Source organism: Salvia hispanica, chromosome 1 (genome assembly GCF_029641045.1).
Source record: "Salvia hispanica isolate PSC_SH4W2 chromosome 1, Shi_PSC_v1, whole genome shotgun sequence".
Taxonomy (NCBI): domain Eukaryota; kingdom Viridiplantae; phylum Streptophyta; class Magnoliopsida; order Lamiales; family Lamiaceae; genus Salvia; species Salvia hispanica.
Window position 1 is genome coordinate 57,932,858 of NC_142692.1, and position 11,223 is coordinate 57,944,080.

Consider the following 11,223-nt stretch of genomic DNA (forward strand, 5'->3'; position numbering starts at 1 on the left):
CTTGAGATGGGACGGACATAACACTTTTTTTGTGTTTTGATCAAATTTGTATAGCAATTGTTTGTGGTGTTATGTACGTCTATTACTTGATCCTATAATGTGTTAGTTCTCATTCAAATAATACAGCAAGAGAGTGTTCGGTTTGCAAGATTATATCTCATGATTAAATTATGTTTGGTTGAAGAGATTGAATGTCATGACTTAATTTTAGATGGATAGTCATTGATAATTAGTCACAACCAACCCCTCCTAATAAATAATCTCACAACTTATTCCTATATTATATCTTCCAACTATTTTATTTTATCTAGTAAACCAAACACCATCTAAAATGCTAACAATTTTGTTTGACAGAATAAACAACTAAGAACATGGCTACTGCGAGTGAAACCATGATTTATCTTCAGAGATGGAGCTGGATACTTTTCGACGTCTTTTTCCTATACGTTTTCATGAACGACATCTCCTTGAATCTATAAGGTCAGATGGGCGGCCCTCGGGAGAGCTAGAGACACTTCACTTGGTCTTGGTCTTGGTCTTGGTCAATCACTCTGTTTTGTCACCTATATTGCTAATAGCTGATTGCTGAATATATATATCCAACATTTGAAAGTGTAGGAGTTGTGGGTAAAAGTAAAATATTTCTGTATTGGATTGGAAATAGACTCACTTGAGGGATTTGAGGGGGTGAAGCCATTCTACTACGTTTGCCTGTCAAATCAATTTCGTGCCAAATTAATATAGAATACGTAGAGGTTCATATTCTTCTCGTTTGAAACTTTTAGTAAGCCCAATATCACTTGTTATAAATTAACTTAATAATAAATGTCTCACTTATATCTTATACTAGTTGGTTTTTACCTTTCAGAGTACATTTCTTTGACATTTCAAATCATGGTACATTAATAAAAAATTATTTAATTAAAATGACATTCTTGTAAATTCTTCAAAACTTTTTTGCATAGATACTACAATACAAATCTGATTTTCATGGGAGATCTTCTAAGTGCCCATTTCAGATTGAACTATAACCACAAGTATTTGAGCTGTGATTGCTTAGACATTTGTATTGATGAATTTAGATAACAATGTCTCAACTCTGCTCTTACAGAAAATATAATAAGCCTCGATTATTTGTTTTCTTAATGTATACTTTATGATGAAAATTGTTCCTCTTAAACAACACTGTCGTCGGAAGTTGGCTTGGAGACATGTGTGTTGGAGGTTTGATTCTGCGGTGATTGGTGGACAAGTTCCGATTGAGGATACGTGGATACGCTTTGATCGCGAGTCTTTCCCCATATAACTAGGTAGAGCCCAATCACGATCACCGTGGCTCCTGCTACCCTGCAATTTGAGCACCCTCTGTTAGCATCCGTCTCATTCATACAAACACCTAGGTCTAGGAAAATTGGAAAACGTACTTGCCGACGTTGAGCTGCTCGGCCAGAATGAAAGAGCTCATGCCGGCAACAATCACCATGTTTAGAGGATTGAAGGAAGTAACGAAAACCGGGCCTTTGTCCTTCATGATGACTCCTGATACATAGTAGGCCACTCCAGAACATATTAATCCCTGCATTGTCAAAATTCTTTTTTTAAGTGTTAAGTGAAATAATTTGAAGATATATAGTCCATCACAAATGCGTGTTCTTACACCATAAACATAAGCTAAAAGTGAGGTGTCCCATCCAATTGACCAGATGTGAGCATTGCCCCTCTCGACCACGAGAGTGAGGACGGTCCCTTGCAATGCTCCGAACATGCATATGAGGCCGGTGAGGGAAATCGCTGCTGGGTACGACTTCAACGTGATCGCCTATAACACAAGAAATATTGAAAATGTATACTAAAGTAAAATAACAAAATAAATTGCATTTACTGCAACATAAACAGTCTTTCATGCAAAATCCATCCACTAATTTTGTTGCTTAAATGTTGGAAGGACACTATATATACATACCTGTAGAATGTAGAAAAGGGAGCCACAAATACAACCAGCTCCAATCATAATAGCTCCCATGATAAATTGGTGGGGGTGTATTTCTTCAGCAAGAGAGTTAGAGTTGGCGTTTTGTCTGGTCCATGGCAATTCTATAACAGAGCCTTTTACCAAAGTCATTATCATTGCTCCACCTAGAGTTACTACAGTTCCCACAACCTTTGCTTGGCTGTGCAGTTTTCTGAAGTTGACGGTTTCAAGCCTGAAGAGCCACGCAAATAGAAAGGTGAGGGCCGGAACCGTGTTCCACATCGCGGCTGCAAATGTAGCTGTTGTGCTCTTCAGCCCAATGTAGTACAAGTTTTGATCTATCACAGGCCTGCAATTTCAACAACATGTTAGGTTGTTGGGTTGGTTTGTAGAAATTAAGACTATAAAAGAGTGAGAGAGAGTAATTAGTTACACTTACTCCAATAGAGCAAGGAGGGATATTTTGATGAAAATGGAGAGTGTCATTTTTGGCCTGGTTTTCCTGTTTACAAACAACAAATAAACTCTCAACTTCACACAAACACTAACACAAACACAAACACAAACTTGGCAACAAATTCTAACCTTTCCAAGGCAAAGGCAAAAGGGGCTACGACGATGGCGGCCACCAGATTTCTGTAGACAGCAAATGTGTAATTGCTCATTCCCTTATTCAGAGCTAACTTTGCTATTATACCTAAGCCTGCATACCCAAACTGCAAAAATATTGCACCCAAATATGCTCTTAGCTCTCTCACTAATTTACTATCCATCTCAAGTCTACTTATCTCTTGATACATGTGTGTGTCTACCTCACCTATATATAATAGGAGTTTGTTTGTGTACATATCATGTCTTAGTTTGAATCCACTACAAGCATGTTACGTGAAATCAAACCTTTAATTGTGTTGATTCTTGAATATATCTATCTCATTTCCACAATCTTTTTGGTGGACTATGAGTGCAATACACCTCTGTTATTCTCTGTTACTGCAAGATTAAAGAATAGAATCTCCATTTCAATGCCACATGACTCATTTCATCAAGTGATGGGATGGATGTTACTATAGCATAGTCCATTAATGTTGTTGCTGGTATATAATCTTTTGGATTGAGTATTTAAAGCATACATATATAATTAAATTATTATATTAAAATTAAATTAAAAAGGGTGCAAAGTAATTATATATACTAAACTCTGGTTTGTGCCAACTTTGTTGAGCAAGTGCATGTGTTGATTAGTTATTGCCACATACCATCAATCGCAACTTTAGTTTGTTATCCCCAATTAAAGATGCATATTTCTCTTTCATTTCATCATCCTATTTTTCCCTCGTCTTTAATTTCAGTTTTGACCACCCACCATATGAACGGTTTTCACTACTATTTCATTTATAATCGTTTCAACTTTACATTTCTTGCTGTATTTTATTTTTATTTTTTATCTTTTTTCAATTAATAGATGATCAATTTCTTGACGCAAAAACGAGGGTGCCGCCGTTCCACACAATAAGTTGATTAGATTTTTGAAGTGAGGGTTTATCAATATGGATTTGTTGGTTCTCAATTAAAATTCGTTAATTTTTAATTTCAACAGATGCAATGTTAATACTTGTGGTTAATTACATTGTACATGCAAAATGTTTCACTAATATTTCAATTTAGTACTATAAATTAGCATATATCATACTACAAAAGTTTGATTAGTATTTTAAATCGGTACATTCCATCTAAAATCACTAACATAATTTTTTTATTTTTTTTTTTGTTATTTTTCATCCCCTCCATTCTAAAGTATGTAGTCTCCGTATTCAAAAAATAGAAACATTTGAAACGACGCATGTTTTAATCCACAATTGGTAAAGTAAGTGAGAAGAATTGGTAAAGTAATATAGAAGAAAAGAAAATTGAGTAAAATAAGAGAGAGGAAGAGAAAAAGTAGAGTTAGTGGATTGTGAGATCCATGTTCTAAAATAGAAATATTTTAAAGTTTCTATTTTTAGGGAACGGTCCAAAATGGAAATTGTTGCTATTTTTAAAAAACGGAGGGAGTAGTATGAACTATGAAGGTTACAATAATTTGGAACAAGTTGAGCATTGAGTTTTCTCTTCCAAATTGTAAATAATGTATCTCGATAACGAGCTACGTGCAATAACAATCAGCGCTGATATATTGTTGAATAGATTCATGTGTGATCGTGGTGCTAAAAGTACCAAATGTGAGAGTTGCACCTGCATTTAACTAGTACTCCCTCCGTTCGCGAACATAAGTCTCATTACTATTCGGCACGAGTCTTAAGAAATGTTAAGAAAAGTGGGTGGAAGAAAGTTAGTGGAATATGGGTCTCACTTGTATATATTAGTTTTAAATGATATGTGAGTGGAGTGAGTTAGTGGGATGTGGGGCCTCTTTATCATTTATAATAATTATGAAACCGAGACTTTTATTCACGGACGGACCAAAATAGAGAAACGGATTTCTAGTCGTGGACAAAGGGAGTATAACGGTAAATATAATGCTTTCCAAAAAATTTAATTTTAATCCCATTTTTCAGGTGTCACGTCATTTTTTATCATTTTAGCTCCACACTCGCAATATAGTCAGTCTCTTTTTAGCCTCACTTTTAGCCATTGAAGTAATTGAATTTTAATTGAAAATTACATTAACTGAAATATAAAAAGTAAATGAAAAATGCTATAGTATAAATAGCAAACAATTATAAAATTAAATATAAAAAATACTACTCTCTCCGTCCCGCTTAAGATGACACATTTTCCTTTTTAGTTTATCCCAACTAAGATGACACATTTCCTTTTTTGGTAAATTTCTCTCTCCAATTAATACACTCAACTACTTTTTTTCACTCCTATTTAAATATTCATCTTTCTTTATCTCTCTACTATAATACTTACGCTCACCTTCTCTCTCTCTCCAATTAAACACTTTAACCAATAACTCCTAAAATCTCATGCCGGCTAAGCAATGTGTCATCTTAGCCGGGACGTAGGGAGTAATAATTAAAACATCAAGTGTATGTGCCCAAATTTCGAAGAAGAAGAAGAAGAAGAAGAAGAAGAAGAAGAAGAAGAAGAAGAAGAAGAAGAAGAAGAAGATCACGTGTGTAAACTGCGAGCTCCGCATGGCGACCGACATTTCAGCTGAAGGTTTGCTGGGCCACCCTGGCGCGACTGCAATCTAAATACAGTGTACTAATATTGTCTATTTTGGATTAAACTCTTACAATTTTACTTTTAAGTTATTTATCGAAAGGCCTTATATTAATGAAATTGGAACATAACTTATACTCACTCCCGCCTTTGTTACACGCACTTTTTATTTTCGGTTGTGAATTTGAGATTGTATTATCTATGTAATTAAATTAGTGTAAACAGTTTGGGACGAACTGAAATAAAAAAATGCAAATAACGTGGAACAGAGAGAATATATTATTCGCAAGTAAACTTATTGTTTGATGTATATATGATTTTCATTTTGATACTTCATTAGTCCAAATTTGATCAGCAACAAGTGATACTCCCTCCATTGTGCAGTAGTAGAAGCATTTTTTTTTGTCATGGAAATTAAGAAAAAAGTGTGTAATTCATTAAATAAAAGGGTACTCATAAAGTAAAAGAGAGGAAAAAATAGAAGTAATAAAGTAAGAGAGAGAAAAAGTAAAAGTGAGAAAATGTGATATTTTTTACTAAAAAAAGAAATGACTCTATTATTATCAAACGCCCAAAATGAAACACGTGACTCTACTACTATGAAGCAGAGGGAATACTTGTTTGTGATCATCTATTACCTTTTCTTTTTTTCTTTTTTTTTTTGATGTGTATCTATTGCCTATTTTATTATCTATGAATTTAACTGAAATTTGTTATTCGGTGAACATAAGATGTATATTTGTGATACTTTATAAATATAAATTGTACTAATGGTCTTTGTACTAAGGTTTTAATTTATTAATAATTAAAGGTATTTGTTTTTTTGCCTTTTGAACTTTCTTTCTTATTTTACCCTTTCATTGCCAAAGAAAATTTTGATCATTTCACTTTATTCTTATTTCTCTCTTTTTTGTTATTAATTTCATATCCTCTCATTTCTCTTTATCTGACATTTGTTTTAAAATAAAATTAATTTTAGATCATCTTCCGAAATTTTTTATAGTCTCCAAAATATTCTTTATATAAATTTGATATAATGTTAGATCATATAAATATATTCACTTCATGAAAATTGAACGAATGTTGCCAAAAATTGTGTGTGAAGCATAATTGCCAAATATTTTGGCACCTAAATAAAAATATGGTAAAGTAACTTGATTTTGCACATATTTAAAAAGTTGTACTAATTCGGAAATGATGTGCTTTTTTGGTTTCGACGGAACTTTGTTAGAGTGGACAACTTTTTGTCGTGCTTTTCTCTTCTTGTTTAGAGACATGTATAATATTGGAAGCAAAAATATGAGAAGCAAAATAAAATTGTTTGATGCTCTTTTATAAAAAATATTAGTTTTTTGCTTAAATCATTAATTTCGGAACATTGGATGTTGCGTGTCAGTTAGTGCATTCAGCTATGCTATGAACTCAAACTCATTCTTTCATAGCACTTACAATTAGGGCACTTATCGGCCGTTGTGCGATCGGCGCCTATTGGGGAAGTAGAGCCGAGCGGCGGTCAATGGAGGAGCGGGCACAGCCGGACTTTGATGTGCGCTCGATCGGCGCCAATCTCAATTTCATTTTTTAAAAATATAATCATATTTTAATTTTTTTTTCTCTTATTTATTTCCTTTTTGTTGTTTTCTCCAACAATTAAAATAAATTATATATAGAGATAATGAGATACATTGGTAAGGTTGAAGATGAGTTGTTAGATAGACTAATAATGTGATAGGAGGAAATTGGAAATGGGCTGTGAGGAGGTTTGTTCCTATGGTGAATGCTCTAAGTAAGATTAATTAAGGGTTAATTTTATAAATGATTACTATAGTAAATTAGAGTAATTCTATTAAATTGGTTTTAAAGTTTCATTTATTTCAAAATAGTCAGTAAACTAATTTAACAAATTAAATTAAACCATAACCAAAATTAACCCGATTAAATTAAACTATAAATAATACTCCCTTCGTCCTAAAGTAGTTGAGTTGTATTCGTTTTTTGTTTGTCCCAATGAAGTTGAATCATCTTCTTTTTTAGTAAAAGTTTTATTCTCTCTTTTACTTTACTCTCTATATCTCTCTTACTTTATTCCAACTCTTACTTTCTTCTCTCAACTCTAACCTTTAACAAATCAATTTCTTAAGTCTCGTGCTCAAAAGTTGTCCCAATTATCTTGGGACGAAGGGAGATGTATAAAGTTTAGTGTTGATTTTGAAACAAATTAAACTTTAGTAACCACTTATACATGCACATATTTTAGTAAACAAAATTAACCCGATTAATTGGATTAACTAGAACTATCAACTAAGTAAGGACAAATTAAAATTTTAATCACAATGATCCGCAATTATAATTTATTAATTTTTAATTGCGGTCAGCGCATAAGATTAACCTACGACTAAATAACTAATTCCACCCTTAGTAACTATTTTCTCCGTAAGCAAATATGAGTATCATCTCACTTGGGTTTTAAGAAATGTTAACACTTATTTTAAGAAAGATTAAGGAAAGTTGGTGGAAAAAAATTAGTAAAATAGAGATCTCACTTGTATATATTAGTTTTAAATAACATGTAAGTTAAAGGAGTTAGTGAAATGAGGATATTACCATTTATAGTAGTTATGAATCAAGACTCTTATTTATAGACGAACCAAAATGGAAAAATGAGACTCCATTCACGGACGAATGGAGTATTTTCTAAAATCAATATATCTATATCACTCCTTCCGTCCAACAAGAATATACACTCTTTCCTTTTTAGTCCGTCCCACAAGAATATGCATTTTCTAATTTTGGAAAGTCTTTTCTCTACAATGAGGTGGGACCTATTCTCCAGTAACAATACTTTAATTACTTTTTCTCTCTACCTCTCTCTTACTTTACCAATTTTACATTCAAACTCGTGCTGAAACCAAAGTGCATATTCTTTGGGGCCGGAGGGAGTATGTTTGTACCCATTTCTAATTTATGCAAATAGTGTCAACAAGTGAAAAATGTAAGTAATTTGATTTGCTATATGTTTGAGAAAGTTAAGAACATGGTGAGAACTGAAAATAATGGAAGCAACAATGTTTGAGCCAATCGACATCCCCAAATAAAGATATTTAAGTTTCTAAAGTTTTCTTACTCTTCTCCTTCATGCGGCAAGTCACGTATATTGTCGTACGATTGTTAAAAAATCTGGATATAAATGAAGAATTTGTCAGACGTAATACAACTCAAAACAAGTGCTAATAGTAAAAATTACAAGGTGAAAAACTTGAAATTAAACAATATATAATGTAACTGAAACTACATAACCATAAATAAGCATGTCGTCTTAAAAGATGAAAGTGTTAGCAAGGAATGCCTTTTCCGCAAGACAAGATGTATATCAGTTTTACTCTCGGTTAGGCGTGTCATCTTAAAAGATGAAACGACTTCATTTCATTTGTAGCAACACCGCTAACAGACCAAGCTCCAACTGATTGGATGAAGTTGGGACAAAACTTTCAACAATGAAAACATACTAAGCTTTAATTAGATTGTTATCAGATATCTTTGTGTGAGAATGAATGGAAACTATTCTTTTCATGTTGGAATTAATGTGCTGAATGTTATCATTTATGTAGATTCAAAAGCTGTAAAAGTTATAAGTTTGAATGTTTATCCTGTTCATATAACCTCATCATGACTGGTGTAACAACCGGGGAGATGCATGAACTTATACAGAAAATGGGTCATGTGACTCATGTCTAAATGATATGTTATTGTGGTTCAAAAAGATTAATCTGTCGGAACCAAGTCCAACGACCAAGCCTAAAGAACAATCCAAAGAAGCTTGACGATCGACACGAGGCCGGACGACGCCGGCGTGTAGATTTAATAGCCAGTTACTTGTGCACATAACTATTACATGTCTTCATGAATCACTTGATTAACACATTAATTAATCTCATAATTCCAAGTGACAAACTTTGATCCATTGTTTTTTACTTATTGTAAATCGATCAAGAGAAAACAATTGTACCACGATCATTCGTTTAGAATGTAAATGAATTATATATCATTTCATTGAACAATGTTACTTTTCTCTGATCCTGTAAAATAGTGTTGACCAATCACATCACAATTCCAACAAAAGTATATTTGGTCATTACTAGTGGATGTCAATCGAGTCGGATCATCGGGTTTCGGGTCAATCCTACTCGGGTTGCGGGTCAATCAGGTGCGGGCTAATCGGGTTGTGATTTCTTTTGTGTTATAAAAGTTCAACTCTAACCCTAAAGCTCGGGTTTCGGGCTAGCCCAGCGGGTTAATCGGGTTGCTGTCGATAAAATTAACATGTGATTAATCCAATAATAATGATGAAAATTAGTTATATTCATAAAATGTAAAATATTTAACTACGATAAATTTGAGATATATGCTTTAACTCAAACATAAACATAAACATGATCAAATACTATTTACATGATCAAATACTAATATTTGAGATATTTCGTGAAATTTTAATGCATGTTTTAAAAATTTAAATATTTTTTCAGTGAATTCGAAGTTTTTAATTTATTTATCAATTGTTATATTAATAAAAATTTAATCCTATATAATTTGTATATTTAATATAAAATTGAAAGTTATTTTCTTAGTTATATATATTATTCCCTCTGTCCCAGTTTAAGAGTAAGATTTAGTTATGACACATGTTTTAAGAAATTGGTGGAGTATGTAATAAATGAAGTGAGGTAATGATTGTTAGAGTGCGTAATAATTGAAGTGAGGTAGTGGAAAGTGAGACCATTTTGACTTTTTGTATGTTCAAAATTTTGTTTTGTTTTATTTTTATGAAAGTAATGACATTTGAGTGTAAATTTGAAGAATAACGAGGTTAAATTTTATGTCCAAATATGGTAGATTCTAAATGTGACTCTTAAATTGAGACATACTTAAATGGTAAAATTTAACTCTTAAACTAGGACGGAGGGAGTATAAAACTAATTAATGAAGTGTCAGATTAGGAGTGAAAAAATAGAATATTAGAAATTTATTGGGTTTTCGGGTCTAGCTTTAACGGATTGAGGGTAAATCGGGTGCGGACTAATAGGGTTTTAACTATATCGGGCTTGAAATTTCCAACCCTAACCCTATAAATTTGACGGGCTATTCGGGCCAGCCCACAAGTTACGGGCTACACTGACATCCCTAATTACTAGGGGTCGGTCGGTACGGTATACTGTATCGAGAACGTTATACTGCATACCGTACCAAAAACTGCGGTACAAAAAAATCATACAGATACCATACCAAATATTCGGTATAGACAGTAACCCTAAATTGATACCGATATCGTACCGAAAACTGTTGTATACCGAAAAACCAGTATATTCAGTATTTTTTCAGTAGAGTATATTTTTCCTCACCCCTAGTCATTACGCAACAATAGCGACTTTATTACCGTTACTATGAACTTTGGACCTAAATACTTATTTAAAAACAAAATCTATATATTTAAAAATATAATTCAAGAATAACAATCTGCATGCAATGATGAAAGACCTCGGACGACCTTCAACAAACACAATAAATGTCATAAATTTATCTCTAATCTCACCTATTGTAGACAATCCAACACTTGTCTCTCCCCCTAAAATGTGAATAAATATCACTTTACTCTCTATCCTACATATTTATTAAAAAAGAGAAATTATTATAATTAAAGCTCAAACTAAAAAATTTCATACATAAAAAATATCATCGATATTTTTATTTTTCCAATTCCGAAGATCCATTGATAGTCATCGTATTTATTTTTTAACAAAGTTGGTTTATGATAAAATGAAGTGAGTGTAATTTCCTGTTTTAAATATCTAAAATATTTTATTGAGTTTGGTTCCAACACAGCACATAGATTTTTGCATAAAACACGAGTGACGAGAGTCGATGGATCACAGCCGTTGATTTATGTCCGTCTCTGACCTCACCACCACCACGGCGCATTAAGCACCTCGCCTTTCCACACGCTTAATAGCGCGTGTTCAACACTATGATACATCAACCGCCTGATTTATCCCAACAAACCAAGATTAAAACGTGGCTGTCACGCGCAA

The 11,223-nt window shown here is 32.9% G+C and overlaps 1 protein-coding gene across 1 annotated transcript; it reads right to left on the reverse strand.

Annotated features, from left to right (window-relative positions):
- Positions 1–942: 942 nt before the first annotated feature.
- Positions 943–2,757, reverse strand: LOC125185418 (WAT1-related protein At2g39510-like). The gene is made up of 6 exons (XM_048081941.2): positions 2,558–2,757; positions 2,412–2,474; positions 1,964–2,321; positions 1,658–1,819; positions 1,425–1,576; positions 943–1,347 (listed from the first exon to the last, which is right to left on the reverse strand). Exons 1-6 carry the CDS (start codon positions 2,743–2,745, stop codon positions 1,176–1,178), a joined length of 1,095 nt encoding a protein of 364 aa, XP_047937898.1. The 5' UTR covers positions 2,746–2,757; the 3' UTR covers positions 943–1,175.
- Positions 2,758–11,223: the final 8,466 nt, after the last annotated feature.

What these genes read in the sequence shown, in the direction of transcription:
- LOC125185418 (XM_048081941.2), bottom strand. Translation starts at nt 2,745, where the DNA reads ATGGATAGTAAATTAGTGAGAGAGCTAAGAGCATATTTGGGTGCAATA. An exon ending in TTTGCCTTTGCCTTGGAAAG is followed by an intron (nt 2,475 to 2,557) that starts GTTAGAATTTGT and finishes GTTTGTAAACAG; the next exon opens with GAAAACCAGGCCAAAAATGA. An exon ending in GAGCAGCTCAACGTCGGCAA is followed by an intron (nt 1,348 to 1,424) that starts GTACGTTTTCCA and finishes CTCAAATTGCAG; the next exon opens with GGTAGCAGGAGCCACGGTGA.